The following is an 18587-nucleotide window of genomic DNA, read 5'->3' on the forward strand; positions in this document are numbered from 1 at the left end:
AAGGTGTGACGGCAGGTTGAGGTGAAGTCCTTTGGGGTGGAGGTACACGGTTTAAGAGATTTCATGCAAGTGGCTGTAAGAATCAAAGCTAACAAGGTAGGAGGGGACAGTGGCTCATTCAGCCCAGCCTTTCCGTGGTTCTTTTCACCAAGACCTCTCTGTAAGAGAAAGCCCATTTCACTACCCTCAGCCAGTCTCTGGATACATCCATAGAAGCTAATTGTACAGAGGTTTTTTTTTGTTTTTTTTTTTTTAATTGTAGTTGATTTACTGTGTTGTGTTAATTTCTTCCATACAGGAAAAGTGACTCAGTTATGCATTTTACATATTCTTTTTTATATTTGTTTCCAGTATTGTTTATCCCAGGACATTGAGTATAGCTCCCTGAGCTATACAATAGGGCCTTGTTGTCCATCCATTCTATATGTAACAGTTTGCATCTACTAACCCCAAACTCCCAGAGGTTGTTTTTGAAGAAGATAGACACATAATCCTTTGGATCTCTCCTTTGCTAGAAATGAGTTCCTCTTCCTGTCTTCCCACTCACCACCATTGTTCTTCCCGGCAGTCAGATGAGATCTCATGAAGAACACACGCCTTACTGTAGGTAGCAGAATGGACTGCAAATAGGAAACATGCAGCAAATGAATCTGAGTGTGGACTTAATGTATGTTCTTACATTTTAATTCTAGCTAGCTAGAAAAAGGTCTCATTACCTTTAGCGATTGATGATCTCATATCTTGATTCTCTCTGGCTTGAAAGCTCAGATCCTTTGGTGCAGACCCAGGAAACAAGGAGGAGCCTTTCACCTTTGGCTGAGTTGCATGGGAGTTTTGGAAACAATTTGGGCTTCCTTGTCTTCTGTGGGGTTTTAGGTGAGGGCCACGATTAGCTCATTTACCCTCAGCGCCTTCCCAGGTAACTGTGTGACCTCTCTGTTCCCTTGAAGGGTTATTCGCCAACCTGTAGGCAGGATTTACTTTGCTGGCACGGAGACTGCCACACAATGGAGCGGTTATATGGAAGGAGCAGTAGAGGCCGGTGAACGGGCAGCTAGAGAGGTAAGACAGGAAGCCGAATGGCTGGCTTTCCCTCTTGAGTCCACTGACATAGTTGTCATCTGATCTTTCCAGATCGTGCCACTGATCATCTATCTATTAATAGATGTCCACTTCTCTGCCCCTCACTCCACTCATGAGGCTCATCTGTGGCCAGCAGGGCCTTGAATCTGTCGAAAGTACAGAACCTCATAATATCATGGCCACTTTCTTCAGGTCTTTTCTTTTTCTTTTTTGTTTCTTTCAGGTTTTGAATGCTTTGGGGAAGCTGGCTGCCAAAGATATCTGGATCCAAGAACCTGAAGCTGAAGTAAGTTTGGTAGCTCCATCTCTATAGACCAGGAATCGCATATAAAACTCTCAACTTCTAGCCTCTGATGTCTTTGTAGATGCCACTCTCCAGGGCAGATCCAGACACTGATTTTACAGATATATTTTACCACTCCTTATTCCTGCAAGAGTTTTTTTTTTTTTTTTTTTTTTGCTAATGATCTATGTTCATTCATCCAGGATGTTCCAGCTGTAGAGATCACCCCCAGCTTCTGGGAGAGAAACCTGCCTTCCGTATCAGGCCTGCTGAAGATCGTTGGGTTTTCCACATCGATAACTGCCCTGGGGTTTGTGATGTACAGATTCAGGCTGCTAAGCCGATCCTGAAGTTTTGGCTTCATGCTTTTTGCTTATCCTTCCCCAGTATCATCAAAAGCAAATTGCTGACCCATAGAACAGCCGTGCAATCAGATCATCTTTAAGTGAACCGATTTAACCCCTCAGTTTAATCTCAGTGTATGACCTCCTTAATTTCCAGAAGATCAAGCTCCATCTTGTGATTTGTCTGTAGACCAGCTCGTGTTGATTGGTAGAAAAATAACCTGTGATCAATTTCTTAACATCAAGAAGTTAAAGTTGACATGCTCATGAGAAACAGTTTCTGTGTCCTATTTTTCTCCCCTTTAACATAAAATACCTGATGATCGCAGGAATGAAGCATTTAACTTTCTCTCTGTAAAGGTTGAGTAGATTAAAGCCCAGCCTGTGATTGTCCTTTGAAGTTCTTAGCAAAGGATAAAGTGTAGGCCCAGAGACTCGAAGCTTCCTGGGTGAGCAGTCCCCACTTTGGATAAGGGAAAGCAGTGGAGGTAGGGTTCAGGCCCTCAGACCACAACATCTTGTGGGCTGCTGTCTCAGGGATCTCCTGACCACTTCTAATTCCTGTGAAGTTTCTAGACACTGGTAGCTCAGACCGCAAAGAATCTGCCTGCAATGTAGGAGACCCAGGTTTGATCCCTGGGTCAGGAAGATCCCCTTGAGGAGAGCATGGCAATCTACTCTAGTATTCTTGCCTGGAGAATTCCATGGACAGAGGAGCCTGGCAGGCTACAGTCCATGGGGTCATAAAGAGTTAGACACAACGGAGTGACTAACATTAAAACTAAACTAAACTTCTAGACATCTAGTCTTTGTGATAGTTTGTTTGCATTTTTCCTCTTTTTCTTAAAGAGGACAGTGTTTACCAAGGGATGTTTAAATTGATTTGCTGTGACTGGTATGTAGCTCCCTAGATGAGCAAATAGTAGCAAGACTGTCCCCCAGGAGGGCTCCCTGTTTTGCTCCTCATGAGACCGACTGCAGTAGGCTTCTTCGCATCCTCCTGGAAGGTGGCTACACATTACTTGGCCCATTGTCCTTGATAACATTCTGCCAATTCTAAGGAAGCAATATTTTCCTTTCTTCAGGTAGACCCTTCTGAAGGCCCTTAGTGGCAGATATTTTTTTCTTTTTTTTTTCTACAGCCATAATAAAATCAGGCAGATCTGTTAACTAAGTATGTTTTTTACATGGTTTGTTATTGTTGTTTACTGGCTCAGTCGTGTCTGACTCTTTGTGACCCCATGAACTGTAGCCTGCTAGGCTCCTCTGTCCATGGGATTTTCCAGGCAAGAATACTGGAGTGGGTTGCCGTTTCCTTCTCTAGGGGATATTTCTGACCCAGGGATCAAACCTGTGTCTCCTGCATTGCAGGCAGATTCTTTACCACTGTGCCACCAGGGAAGCACTTCCACATGGTTACCTTTGAGTAATACCACCATGCCAGTTTCTCTCAAATAAGTACTGAAATGCACATGACAAATTTCTGATTGTTATTTCATGAGACTAATCAAGCACAGAAAGGAAATTAGGGCTCTTGTTATAACCTCACTTGCTTTCATTATTAAGATTTATAAAAGACATGAAATTGAATGATTTTATATATGAAGATTAAGTTTATCTTAGGAGAAATGTGAGTTCAGAACAGTACTCACCTCTTATCTTTCCCATTTTAAAAACTGTTGGGGGAGTTCCCTGGCGGTCCAGAGGTTAAGACTCTGTGCTTTCACCACCAGGTCCAGGGTTTGATCCCTGGTTGGGGAACTAAGATCCTGCAAGCTGCCCCATGTGGCAAAAAAACAAACAAAAAAAAACTGTCAGATTTTTTAAAAAACCCAAAAGTTTCAGCCATAAAATGTATACACACACACACACACACACATATGAAAATCAACACAGATGTGATCAAATAAAGCGGTCGAGAAGATTCAGAAGATTCTGTGGACTCAACTACCCAGGTGGTAGATACCCAGTAATATCCTGCATCATTGATGAATGAGGCATTTCATTTTAAATGAAGTTTCTAGCTAGCTGAAGCTTGTTCTTTGTGTGCCAAAATATTTAAATCAACTAATATTTTGATGGAGTCACTTCCACACATTTAGTACATAAGCTAGATTCAAATTCCTTTTTTAGAATTAATCCTGTCAACCGTTCTGTCTCTGGATTATTTTATACTTTTATAATACAGTATGCCATTTTTAATAGAGTGATACCATTTTTAATAGAGTGATACCATCGTCTTTGCCCCTGTACTAAATGCCGCACAGTTGTTTCAAAGCTGATGAGTCTACTGCTGCTTCTATCTTCTCCCATATTCAGTATTCATGTCACATCATTATTTCTATTACCTCCCAGTAACTCTTAATCTAATCTGCTGTCTATTTTTTTATTGAATGGGAATTAAAGATTGCCAGAGGAACCAACCCAAGTTTATTACATAATTAACCTTATTGTAAATCCAAAATTACATCCTGAGAGCAAAGAGCAGGATTTTCTGCCAGTCTATACCTTGCAATTGAAAAGCATTTTAGCTAAGTTGAGAGTTTTGGTATTGTCTTGGCTATGCCCTAATATGTAAGAACTTGCTACATTTTATACCAAAGTGCTTTGAGAAATCACATCCCTGATCTATTTCAGTTATTTCTGTTTGCTTACTGATTAACTTGGTTCTGACACACCTCTGGGGAAATGCTGACAAATTTAACTGGCAACAGTTTTAACAGTCATCAAGTTGTTAACATAGTTAACATGTCTCGCATGTCGAAGGACTCCCAGAATATGGGATTTACCCTCTTCTCAAACTTTTTAGCGAACCCATTAATTCATCCTAATTAGATCAACCCTGTTAAGCTACAGATTATTAAAAATGAATGCCAGCCCAGGTGGTGCCTATGGGTGAAATGGCAGCTGAGAACTTCCCCACATACGTGAGGTGATCCAATCCCGAGATGCAACAGGTCTTCTCTTCCACCTGCTCTCAAGTCAGTTTAAGCAGCTGATCAAGCCTGGCCCTGTTCAGTCACCTGCTTCACAGTTCTGAAGGCTGTCAGCCTCACTCAATAGTAAGGTTAAGAATGAGATTTGAAAAGTTAACCTTCTTGTCCCAGCTTTTAAATAAGGATGTATATCAACCTGAAGACACAGTATTGAAGGATTGTGAACCATGTTTAGTCTGTGAACTTGGTGCCTACTGTTCCGTCTGAAATGTGCCCCAGTGCTACACGTGGGAGTACACATGTGTGTATGTATTGACACTGAAGTACAGTTTTGCCTGTCTGGTATTGTTTTGTTTGTTAATAAAGTGCACTATCACCTCTGATTCAGACCTGGCTCCTCTATTTAGGTGATGGCTTGAAGGTTAAATGGCTTCCTATAGCAGGAGGTTGCAATGAAGTGTTGTCCATAAAGGACGAGCTTAAAAAGCCACCTGGTATGGACTCCAAATTCTCAAAGTTCAGTTTGAGTTGGATTTTTTCAAGATTTCCTGGAAGCTGATTAAACACAAGAATATTATCTGCCCAACTGGGCCACAAAAGATGTGGAGTTTGATCAGAGCTTTTTCACTTAATTAGCTTATGATTCCTTGAACAAATGCCTTGGTTCTCTGCCTCAGTCTCCCCATCTGGAAAAGGGTGGGTTGACCTTGGTGGTTCTCAAGGATTCTTTTTGTGTCAACATTATGTGATTTATGCATTTGTTACCAGAATTCTGTGCTTGCCTATCTATATGGCAGGGCGAGTCACTCAGCCTTTCTGTATCTCAGTTCACTCCTTGACTTAAGTTGGGTTTTCTAGAAACAGACTCTGAGATGTAGAGTCAGGGCAGAAAGTTAATTGGGGATGACTCTCAGGAAATACACATAAGGGGGTGAGGAAGGCAGGATTGGGCAGGAGTTGACCCACAAAGCAGTTGCAGCCAGGGCCTCAGCAGATCTTAAGGGGGAGCTGAAAGGGCCCTTTAGAATCATCCCCCATTGAGGCAAGGGGGTCTGGCTTCTGTATCCCTTCATTGGCTTCCCTCTGGAGTCTTCCCAGGTGACTCAGCGGTAAAGAATCCACCTGCTAAGCAGGAGACGCAGGTTCAGTCCCTGGGTCAGGAAGATCCCCTGGTGAAGGAAATGGCTACCAACTCCTGTAGTCTTGCCTGGAGAATCCCACAGACAGGCTGTGGTCCATGGGGTCACAGAGAGTTGGACACTAATAAGCAACTGAAAAGCAGAACAGAGCTGGGAAGGGTTGTTATGTTGGGTGAGGAACTGCTGTTGTGAACTGAGCTCAGCCTGAATTCCCAGCAGCCAAGGGAGTCCAGGCAGGGGTACCCACAGTATGGATACTCTACACCATCCAAAAACAGAGTTGCCCTTTGTCAGGTAAAAGATATTGTGGACTTGAGCTTTGGTTTTACAGATAGAATGGAGCTCTCTGTGAACCTATCCCTGTTAGGTAAGGAAATTGCCTTTAAAGATGGCATTCTGCACTGTTTATGTGGAAGAAAAATAAAACTGGAAGTTACCCTGGAAGTGATTCAAACTCTGTCTCAACAAAGGAACCCCCCTCTACAGGTTACTAATAGATTAAAGTGGAGGAGGGATGTGCACTTACAAGCAAGAGTCCAAAATCCCATGTCTTCAGGAGTCAGGCAGCTTAAAATGAACAGCAGCAGGCATGAGACATTAGGGAGTAGTATGGACTGTAGCATTCAGAAAACAAAGATCATGGCATCCTGTCCCATCACTTCATGGGAAATAGATGGGGAAACAGTAGAAACAGTGTCAGAATTTATTTTTCTGGGCTCCAAAATCACTACAGATGGTGACTGCAGCCATGAAATTAAAAGACGCTTACTCCTTGGAAGGAAAGTTATGACCAACCTAGATAGCATATTCAAAAGCAGAGACATTACTTTGCCAACAAAGATTCGTCTAGTCAAGGCTATGGTTTTTCCTGTGGTCATGTATGGATGTGAGAGTTGGACTGTGAAGAAGGCTGAGCGCCGAAGAATTGATGCTTTTGAACTGTGGTGTTGGAGAAGACTCTTGAGAGTCCCTTGGACTGCAAGGAGATCCAACCAGTCCATTCTGAAGGAGATCAGCCCTGGGATTTCTTTGGAAGGAATGATGCTAAAGCTGAAACTCCAGTACTTTGGCCACCTCATGCGAAGAGTTGACTCATTGGAAAAAAGCTGGGAGGGATTGGGGGCAAGAGGAGAAGGGGACGACAGAGGATGAGATGGCTGGATGGCATCACTGACTCGATGGACGTGAGTCTGAGTGAACTCCGGGAGTTGGTGATGGACAGGGAGGCCTGGTGTGCTGCGATTCATGGGGTCGCAAAGAGTCGGACACGACTGAGCGACTGATCTGATCTGATGGACTGTGTAGCTGACCTGGGAAGAATCTGCCCCTCAGAAGAACATTTATATCCAAATTCCTTTAAAAGATTCCTAGCCAACCAAAACATATGAAGGGTTTGCTCAGAGGTCCAGATTGTTCTCAAGTCTCAAATAAATGCTAGGTTTGGTTTTACATCACATGAATGCCAAACTCTTCTCAGATGCCTTTGATGTTCTGAGAACCAAGACCAGCAACCAATTGGTAAAACTCTCAGGAATGGGCAAAAAAGGCCTGATTAAGGGCAAAAAGAGAGGGGCGGAAAAGACAGAAAAAAAAAAAACTCTCCTAGATCAAAAATCCCCCTCATGAAATAACACTTCCAGTGGCCCATCCCAAGGCACTTCTTATCTTCTGCTGTGTCCTTGTCATGATTGATAAGAGCAATGCCAAAGTTTATTGGGAAAACTGCACCCTCTCTGTAGGATAGAAGTCATAGCTCTTCAGTCAGCATTTAATCTCTGCTGACTATAATTCTTTTTTTTTTTTCTATGATACAGTTCTAGTAAGCAGCATATCAATATTGAATGGATTAACTTTTTAAAACCACACCATCCACTTTACACTGACATGGTGGTAAAACTGCAAGACACATCCCTTAGCCTGGAGAAACTGGCTGAGATATTGGAGGAACAGGATCCAAACAAAGGAAGATGCTGGGTATCTAGTAAGAATCTCTTCTCTGTTAGAGCTTAAGGCTCTGTTCCCTGGTATTCAGCAAATAAGACAGGTAGAGCCTACCTTATGGAGCGCATAGCACTGCAGACACCAGCACATTCACGAGATACTAGGGGGAGTTTCCAGAAGGATATGAGATTTAAGGGGAGGTTTTGAGGACCTGTCCTCAAACCTCTATAAGCATCATCACTATGGGACACATCAGTAAGAACCCTACACAGGGCTGGGGCTTCCCTGATGGCTCAGTGGTGAAGAATCACCTGCCAATGCAGGAGACTCAGGTTCCATCCCTGATCCGGGAGGATCCCACATGCTGCAGAGCAACTAAGCCCGTGCATCACAACTACTGAACCTGTGCTCTAGACCCTGGGAGCCACAACTACTGAACCCATGTGTCTAGAGCCTGTGCCCCGCAACAAGAAGCTACTACAATGAGAAGCCCGAGCACCACAACTAGAGAGTAGCCCCTATTCATGGCAACTAGAGAAAGCCTGTGCAGCAACAAAGACCCAACACAGCCAAAAAATAAAAATTTATGTGTGTATATATACACACACACACACACACACACATAAAAGACAAAAAAAAGAACCTTATACAGGGCAGAGAAAGGAAATAAAAAAAATAATAAGATCGTTATCTTAGTCTGTTTGGGCTACTATAACAAAAACGTCATAAACTGGATGGCTTATAAACAGCAGTAGTTAATTCCTCCCAATTCTGGAGGCTGGGAAGTTCAAGATCAAGGCCCTGGCAGATTCGAGGTGTGGCAAGGGCCTGCTTTCGAGTTCATAGAGGTCTAGCTGTGTCCTCACATGGCGGAAGGGGCAAAGGATCTTTGTGGAGCCTCTTTATAAGAGCACTAATTCCATTCATGAAGATGCCACCCTCATGACCTGATCACCTTCCAAATGTCCCAGCCCCAAATATCATCAACTTTGGGGTTAGAATTTCACCATGAATTTTGGGAAGATACAAACATTCAGGCCACAGCAGATAGCATGGCTAAATGGTAAGAAAACCACAAGTATCACCAGTAAGCCCCGAATGTTAAGTCCCTTTTGCTCCACTGACTATTGTTCATCCCTTCAGTCATTTTCTGTTCCTGTCTACCCGGCCCTTCTCTGTACTCCAAGATCTTTATCCTCTAGGACTCTGTCTGCCAGCCCTCTGTGCTAAGGGGCTGCCTAAATTTGTTTTCAAAGAGTGCCATCTTCTGGCCAAATACTGATGTTTCCTTCCAACAGAAATCCTCAAGTGTTCAAGACAGTTTCATCTTTCAAGAAAATAAAAGGCATTCCCTGCATTCAGAATTTCCTCCAAACACACTTGCCTGTGTTGCTCTTAGTTTCCAGTTGCAACATGGGTCAAAACTATTAATGTCTAATATCCGCAGCCTTTCCACTGTCCTAATTACCCAGTAAGATTTTTGGTTAGAACTGCTTTGTCCTTTGATCTGTTGTATCCATCCTGGCAATGGATGAGGAAGAACGTTGGTGGGAGCTGAGAGAGATGGAATTGCTTTCACCTTAAATTGGGCAGGGAACTAATTTGCGAAAAGCAGGCAAAGGGAAGAGGGTAGGAGAAGAGAAAATTTCAGAAAAATCGACTTGGGGCTACGGAGTGCAGGTGAAGAGAAGGAGGAGTTTTCAAAAGCTGCCTTGACAGCCTAGGGAGACAGAATGTAAGGAGGGATTTTAGAAAGTTTAACTTAGAGTCATTTGGTGCAAAAAACATCTACAACTACTCATTAAGCATTGGGAGTCAAAATTGTGACTACACATTATACTGTACTAGGACCACCTTGGAGGCCCCCCAAACAGCCTATATTATTCTGGGCTCTATGAATTTAGAAAACATATGGGTAATAGTGTCTAACATCTTAAATGATGCAAAAGAGTCTCATAGGTTCAGTTATGGGATCTCAGTGGAACTAAACAGAAAGAACCTCAGCCACTCTGCCCTGAAAAGAGCAACATCTAAGCTGGTAAACCATGCACCCTAGACTGAATATACACCAAATAGGTCTAGCAGTGAATTAGATTTTATTTTAGATACAAAAAGATTGGAATCTGTGGTCCTGAGACGCAAGTGTGTTCGCCTGACACAAACACAAAACTAGACTCTAATTTTGCACCTTTAATAAACTAGAGACCAGAAATTTCTATTCTCCTATCCAAGTAAATTTCTATTTTCTAATCTAGCAGTCCCCAACCTTTTTGCCACTAGGGGCTGGTTTCGTGGAAGACAATTTTTCAATGGATATCGGGGCGGGGATGGTTTTAGGATGATTCAAGCACATTACATTTGTTGTGCACTTTATTTCTATTATTATAATATCAGCTCCATTTCAGATCATCGGCCATTAGACCGCGGAGGTTGGGGATTCCTGTTCTAATCTAAAACGTTTCAGACTCCACACACAACTGAGTAGTGTGCTCTTATAAGAACCTTAAGCCTCCCCTTAGGCAACAGAGCTTCCTACCAGACACTTAGCTGATGACCTCCCAAAAGATTACCAGGAAACATGTCAAATCAAGTAAAGCTTAGTTTATTAGACTCACTGCTGTAAACGTGAACATCACATTAACAGAGTCTTAGCCATGTCTCAAAGTGGAGAAATTAGAGCAGAGTTTATAGGTATACAAGTTTCTCTGGTGGCTCAGACAGTAAAGAATCCACCTGCAATGCAGGAGACTCAAGTTCAATCCCTGGGTCAGGAAGATCCCCTGGAGGAGGACATGGCAACCCAGTCCAGTATTCTTGCCTGGAGAATCCCATGAACAGAGGCACCTGGCGGGCTATAATCCATGGGGTCTTAAAGAGTCGGACATGACTGAGGGACCAACACTTTCACTTATAGGTATATAGATTTTATGGGTTTGTAGGTCTATAGGTTTCAATTTGGGGTGGGTGGTTTTTAAAGCCAGTCTTGAAAGGCAGAAAACTGGTTCAGATTGGCAGAGTTGATGACATAATAGCTTACGATCGGTAAGCATAGTGAGGCTGGGGTCTTGAAGTGAGTCTTGATGAGCAAGCTGTTAGTCTCAATAAATAATCTATTTTTGTTAGTTCAAGGGTTTGTATTCCAGCAGCAAGTACTTCCTGGGACAAGTAGCCAACTTATTTTTGACTGGTTCCCATATACTGTTTAGCTCAGGGACAAGAAAGCATGGTAGTTTCAGTTTAAGATTTAACACATAACTGAGAATACTTACTATTCCTACATGTTCATTTTGATTTACGAGTGCTAAGAATTTTCTTTGGAAACTGATTCTTCGTTAAATTATCCTTCTTAGTGAAAGTGAAAGTCACTCGGTCGTGTCCGACTCTTTGCAACCCCATGGACTGTCCATGGAATTCTCTAGGCCAGAATACTGGAGTGGGTAGCCTTTCCCTTCTCCAGGGGATCTTCCCAACCCAGGGATCGAACCCAGGTCTCCCACATTGCAGGTGGATTCTTTACCAGCTGAGCCACAGGGAAGAGCTTAAATGTGAACAATTCAGTTTTCTGGAGCCAGCTCAGCCTGGGTTTGAATCTTGATATTGAATGTAGATTTTCTCACCTGTTAAATGGAGTTTTTCAGTTATTCTGAGCATTCAGTAGGATAAGGCAGGTAAAGCTGTTAGTAACAGTAAGTGTTGTCCTTAAATACAAAAATTCACGGGGGAGGGATAAATTAGGAGTTTTGGATTAACATATACACGCCACTATATATAAAATAGATAACTACTATGGACCTATTGTATAGCACAGGGAACTCTACTCAATATTCTGTAATAACCTACATGGGAAAAGAATCTGCAAAAGAACGGATGTATATATGTACAAGAGATTCACTTTTTTGTACACCTGAAACTAACACAAGATTGTAAACCAGCTATAGTTCAATATACGGGCCTTTCCTTGTGGCTCAGTGGTAAAGAATCTACCTGCCTGTGCAAGAGATGCTGCTGGAGCCACGGGTTCAATTCCTGGGTCGAGAAGATCCCTTGCAGGAGGAAATGGCAACCCACTCCAGTATTCTTGCCTGGGAAATCCTGTGCACAGCCCATAGGGTTGAAGAAGAATCGGACACAAGTTAAGAAAAATTAAATTTAAAAAAGTGAAAATGAAGATGCAAATAGCAGTCCATGGTCTATTATGACTACTGCTTCTAAAAATACAACTTGAAGTACTTCTCTGTACTATCCTCTTTCTCATTAGTCTTCTTCTATCAAAATGCCCTGGTTTCTTTTTGTTTACCACACCACCAGTAGCCTGAGGGATCTTTTAGAAAAGTGCAAATCTGAGCCTCAGTCAGAGACAACATCCCTTCAATGGCTGCTGTTGTGCTGTGGATGTGACAGATCAGGGCTCACAAAGCTTCTATCCCCTGCCTGCTTCCCTGTCTTAGCCCAGAGCCACTCTCCTCCCTCAGAAGCTTCCAGCCATCTAGTTCTGCTTATAAATCCTTAGACACAGCCAGTCCTTTTCAGTCTCAGTTCCCTCTTTCTGGAAGGTTATTTTCCCCATTCTTTTTTTTTTTTTATTTAACTTTACAATATTGTATTGGTTTTGCCATATATCAAAATGAATCTGCCACAGGTATACATGTGTTCCCCAACCTGAACCCTCCTCCCTCTTCCCTCCCTATACCATCCCTCTGGGTCGTCCCAGTGCACCAGCCCCAAGCATCCAGTATCGTGCATCGAACCTGGACTGGTGACTCGTTTCATATATGATGTCATACATATTTCAATGCCATTCTCCCAAATCATCTCACCCTCTCCCTCTCCCACAGAGTCCAAAAGACTGTTCTATACATCACTCCATTCTTTACTTGACTAAATCCTTCAGGTCACCAATGACTTCCTCAGAAATGCCTGTCCTGACAATCCTTTCCCCACTGTGGATTCTCCATTAGAATGCCTTATCATTGTCTTTGGGCTTCCCTGGTGGTTTAGATGGTAAAGAATCCACCTGCAATGCAGGAGATCTGGGTTCTATCCCTGGCTTGGGAAGATCTCCTAGAGGAGGGCATAGCAACCCACTCCAGTATTCTTGCCTGGAGAATCCCATGGACAGAGGAGCCTGGCAGGCTACAGTTCATGGGGTCGCAAAGATCTGGACACAACAGAACAACTAAGCACAGCACATCATTGTATTTACTTTCCCTCCATAAAGATTTAAAATTACATATTTGTTTAAATGATGTTTCATGTCTTCCCAGATGATAAGGCCGCCTCAAATGTGTGCAGAATCTGGAGGCCATTAACCCTCTGGGTGGAGGTGTCATGTGGCTGGAGCCCTCAAGCTTCTCACTTCACTTTCAGACATGGACTGACCTTGCATGCATTCGTACTCTGTCACTTCAGTCATAACCGACTCTTTGTAACCCTATGGACTGTAGCCCTCCAGGCTCCTCTGTCCATGGGATTCTCCAGGCAAGAATACTGGAGTAGGTTGCCATTCCCATCACCAGGGGATCTTCCCACCCAGGGATCGAACCTGGGTCTCCTGAGTCTCCTGCATTGCAGGCAGATTCTTTACCCACTGAGCCACCTGGAGTAAACTTATCCATTTACAAAATATGCCATATAAATACAATCATTTTTTCTCTTTGTGATATGATGTGAACAAGTTTGGAATGCACTGCCTTAAAGATAGTATTTGGGGTACACATAGAGATATAAGCAAGTAAGGATCAAGGATCTTCATTAATATTCAGATTTAACTATGAAACATCATCTGCAAGAGAAAAATTAAAAACACTATCATTTCCCTGGCCCACAATTTCATATGGTGCCCAGCATCATAATGGTAATCACATAGCTTCAAACATATCCAACCACAAATTCAAGTCTTCTGCTCTTTAATTATTTTACTTCCATTGTAACATGTCCTCAAAAGAAGGAATTTAAATGAGCCAATTAGTAACCGGAGGTCAGTCTGGAAGAAATAATTGACAAGACCAGTCCTCAGATCTCACCAGGGCTCCTTGGATTTAAATTGGAATCCAAGGGAGAAGCATTTATTCATTATTTATTTCACTCGATCATTTATGACATGCCCAATCTTGAGGGGAAACCAGGTGTCTGGCTGAAATACAAAATTAACGAATTAAAATTAACAAGCACAGAAAGGAACAAATCCAGTCTTGCCTTGGCTCACTTCAAGGGCTGGGACTGACACAGAGGCATCCAGGAAGGGCACCTCTGGCTTCTCAAAATTGGGCCAGTCTTTTCCTCCACCTTCTGCACCCCCACAGCCAAGCATGCTTGAATATGTCCAATGTAGACATTTTTAGTTAGGTAAAGACACAGGACAGTATTAGGACAGTATGAGCATTGTTTGGGCTTCCCAGGTGGTGCTAGTGGTAATGAACCTGCCTGCCAATGTAGGAGGTGCCAGAGACATGGGTCAGGAAGATCCCTGGGTCAGGATGATCCCCTGGATGAGGCCATGGCAACCCACTCCAATATTATTGCCTGGAGAATTCCATGGAGCCTGGCGGGCTCCAGCCCATGGGGGTCACAGAGTTGGATATGACTGCAGCGACTTAGCATGCATGCACCAGGGTTGTTTAGCATCAGGTGGGTGCTTTCAAGCACTTGGCAGATAATATCCTTCATGGATCAATGTCCAGGAAAACTGGATCTGCATGGCCAGTCCCTCTGAGACAGAAAGAAGAAGCCCGTGCCCGGCACAATTCTGTCTCCTGGGGCAGAGGCATCATGGGGGCAGCCAGGGTGAGCCAAAGGGAAATGACAGTCTTGGTGGTCAAGGAGCATTCAGGGGAAAAGAAGAGCTTGCCATGCGAGGGTCCAGCCATTCTCAGTCTGGGTTTCTCTGGAAGTTGGCAGAGAATAACAACAGGAAATCTTAATCTGGGGCAGGATACCCTTTTGAGTTCAGGCAGGAGGGCCTTCCCTCCTCCAGGCCAAGGAGCAGAGGCTGAGCCTCTCACAGAATTCCCAGGGGACTGCTGATGGCTACTGGACATGGAGCCTCTGTCATGTCCCCTCAGGTAGACCCTTTGTGAAAAGATGTGGTCTGGGGCCGTCCTAGGTCAGGGGTCAGCACTGAGCACCTCACCCTGTTCTCACCACATCTCCCTATGAGACACAGATATCACTGGAACCCAGATGCTGCCAGTCTCCTACCTCCCCACCCTCCCAGCTGAAGTAGACCTTTCATACCCCTGTTGAGGTCTGGGCCCCTGAATCCATCTGCACTGGTCTCCATGGAACCACGACTGAATCACCTACCAACCTGGGATCTGGTGTTCTGCCCCACTCACCTGGGCTTCCCTGGTGGCTCAGACAGTAAAGAAGCTGCCTATAATGCAGGAGACCTGAGTTTAATCCTTGGGTCAGAAAGATTCCCTGAGGAGGAAATGGCAATGCATTCCAGTATTCTTGCCTGGAGAATCCCATGGGCAGAGGAGTCTGGTGAGTTACAGTCCATGGGGTCACAAAGAGTTGGACACGACTGACTGACTAACACCCTCCACTTAGCTGTTCGGGTCACCCTACCAAGCCAGGTGTTCTGTGTGATTGGCACTACAAGCCTCGATGGGTTGGCTTAGGGGGAAGGATATGGGCTGGCTTTCTTCCTGAAGAAGGATATTCTAGAGCTGAGTGGCTGAAGACAAAATATAGCCATTCTCCAGGCTGACAACAGGGAAGGACACCCAAAGCAGAGGAAATAGTACTGTCCACAGGTACAAGTCCCGGGAGAAGGTTCTCAGGCCATGGTCAGCTGAGTAGACAAAAGGCCAACCAAACTCATTGGAGCCTTCCCCACTCCCTCCACCTATGTTTCGGTTCTCTCACCCATCCACTTTTTCATGGAGCTCATTCAAATAAGGAACCCATCTTTCTGAGGGCAAACCATGAAAAGTATCCTTTAGCATCCCCCTGTTGGTCCCTGGGAAACACTGGACACACATGGCACCGTCTTCTGTCCATCAGGAAGATCTTGGCACCATTTATGTCAAAGAGTATCCTTCCTATGCTTTCCTCTAGGAATTTTATAGTACCTGGTCTTACATTTAGGTCTTAAATCCATTTTGAGTTTATTTTTGTGTATGATGTTAGAGAGTGTTCTAATTTTACTCTCACAAGGAGCTGTCTAGTTTTCCCAACACCACTTACTGAATAGACTGTCTTTTCCTCCATTGTATATTTTTGCCTCCTTGAGAGTAAAAGCATTAGTCACTCAGTCATGTCCGCCTCTTTGCGAGTCTGTGAACTGTAGCCTGCCAAGCTCTTCAGTCCAGGGAATTCTCCATGCAAGAATGCTGGAGTGGGTAGCTGTGCCCTCCTCCAGGGGATCTTCCTGTCCCAGGGATTGAACCCAGGTCTCCCACATTGCAGGAAGATTCTTTACCATCTGAGCCACCAGGGAACATTCTCCTTGACTCCTTGGAATCCTTTGCCTCCTTGGTCATAGATTAATTGATCATAGGTGCGTGGGTTTATCTCTGGGCATCAGCAGGATCTTGGAAAGGAGGAGGTCACCAATTGAAAGAGCTCCTGGCAGAGGTCAAGGAAAGACATGAGGAAAAGCTGTTGTGGAGGAAGAGGACAGAAAGAGGAGCCCAGAAAGCCATGGGGAAGGAGGAATCCTTGGGCCTCCCAACATTCTGCAGTCACCTCAAGCTGATGCTCCCCCGAAATTCATTTTCAGAGTAGATTTTATTCTAGGTTGACCACAGTTAGATGAAGCTTATTTATACTAGCTGGGAAAGATTGAGGGCAAGAGGAGAAGGGGGCAATGGGGGATGAGATGGTTGGATGGCATCACTGACTCAGTGGACAAGAGTTGGAACAAACTCTGGGCGATAGAAGGACAGGGAGGCCTGGTGTGCTGCAGTCCATGGGGTTGCAAAGAGTCAGACATGACTGAGCGACTGAACAACAACAACAAAGACTGCCAGGAATCGACTTGGTGAGTTAAATGTCCATTTTGAGAAAGCCTGATCCAAGAGGATTTCTAATGTAATATTTCACCAGCGTGACAAAACAAAATAGCAACATCTCAGGCCTGGGTCAACATGTCCCTGCTAACTCAGATTCTGCACTTACATAGCAGTTGGCCTTCCCTGTGGCCAGCTCTTCATCCATCTTCTCTTTATCCACTTACAGTTTACCCACCATCTCCTTTTTGGCATTAGTCTTGATCTTCTGTATTTGTTTTATTAAGTTTATATGTTCATGTACTGCTGGATGTTGTCTCAAATTCTTTGGGAGGTAGCAGATAATAAACAAATACCTAAATACAGCAGCAGTTTGTTTAACTAGGTGTCTGAACTCCAGAAATATATAACACAAATGTCTAGGTGTCTGAACTCCAGAAATATATAACACAAATGTTGAAAGGACATTTTTAAAAAAGTAACTACTCACTTTTTAACATCAGGTTATTATAATCATTGAAAAGCTGTAATAGTGTGGCTTAGAAGGCATGTCCATACTTAACTGATTATGAGACCTTAGACTCATAGCATCTCTGAGAGTCAGACGCCTCATCTGCAAAATGTAGATAGGGATGATTTCATGATGCATGCCTGTGTGTGCTAAGAAACTTCAGTTGTGTTTGACCCTTTGCGATCCCATGGACTGTAGCCCACCAGGCTCCTCTGTCCACGAAATTCTCCAGGCAGGAATACTGGAGTGGGTTGCCATGAAAAGATTTTTGACAGCAGGTTAGGGAAAAGAAACTGTAATGCAATGAAGATGGCCTAGAGGTAAGGCAGTTAAATATGTCAAACTCAAGAGCAAAAAGCTCAGTGCCACTGAGCATTCTGCCTTGCATGGAAATGGATTTTCGAAGAGAATAAACTGAACCAGAATGCTTGAGGAAGAAATAGCTGAGGATTAGAGATGTAAAGAAGGGTGAAAGAAGAGGTCAAAGTGATCATGGATGGAGGCCAGAGGCTAAAATGTCTTTCTGCCGGAGTGGTGTATGTCTTGTCAGTGACTCACTGTGAGATCTCAGCAGAAACGCCAAAAACAATCACATCAGAAAGGAGCAGCCCAGGCTAAGTGCAGGGTCTGATTAGATCAGCTGTTTCTAATACAGGGGCTTGGCTTCCACTGTCCACAGGCTGAAATGTTATTAAGATCACTCTCCAGGAGAAGTTTCCACTCGGATGAGCCTTGCTTAGCACTTAAAAAACAAATTAACAGGAAACAAATGACAAACCCACCACCACATTACACCAAGCTGTCTTTACATTCACTTAGAGTACAGAGCCAGAGAAGGCAATGGCACCCCACTCCAGTACTCTTGCTTGGAAAATCCCATGGATGGAGGAGCCTGGTAGGCTGCAGTCCATGGGGTCGCTAAGAGTCGGACACGACTGAGCGACTTCACTTTCACTTTTCACTTTCATGCATTGGAGAAGGAAATGGCAACCCACTCCAGTGTTCTTGCCTGGAGAATCCCAGGGACAGGGGAGCCTTGGTGGGCTGCCATCTATGGGGTCACACAGAGTCGTAAACGACTGAAGTGACTTAGCAGTAGCAGCAGAGTACAGAGCATTCTAGACTTTTCCCATCTCTTATGTCTCCTGCATTGGCAGGCAGATTCTTTACCACTAGCACCACCTGGGAAGTCTTCTATTTGGTTATAAGATGTAATTTATTGTGGAAATGGGAACTCATTCTTCGTAGTTTGGAGCCAAGGCTAAGATGGAAGTTAAGGGATCCTACCAGATTATCCAGGAGACAAAACCCTAAAAGGTATACAGTGACAGGGGTCACTAGGGACAAGCAGAAGTTGAAGTTCAAGAGGAAGCAGAGAGGAGGGAGGTGAATGTTG

General features: G+C 43.9%; 1 protein-coding gene across 1 annotated transcript in view; it reads left to right on the forward strand.

Annotated features, from left to right (window-relative positions):
- MAOA (monoamine oxidase A) overlaps positions 1–5029 on the forward strand; it is an 80320-nt gene extending 75291 nt beyond the window's left edge. The window contains exons 13-15 of the mRNA XM_006049722.3: positions 951–1062; positions 1307–1369; positions 1570–5029. Coding sequence (XP_006049784.1) covers positions 951–1062; positions 1307–1369; positions 1570–1716 — 322 coding nt within the window. The 3' untranslated portion in view covers positions 1717–5029. The remainder of the gene's footprint in view (positions 1–950; positions 1063–1306; positions 1370–1569) is intronic.
- Positions 5030–18587: the final 13558 nt, after the last annotated feature.

This window comes from Bubalus bubalis, chromosome X (assembly GCF_019923935.1).
Source record: "Bubalus bubalis isolate 160015118507 breed Murrah chromosome X, NDDB_SH_1, whole genome shotgun sequence".
Taxonomy (NCBI): domain Eukaryota; kingdom Metazoa; phylum Chordata; class Mammalia; order Artiodactyla; family Bovidae; genus Bubalus; species Bubalus bubalis.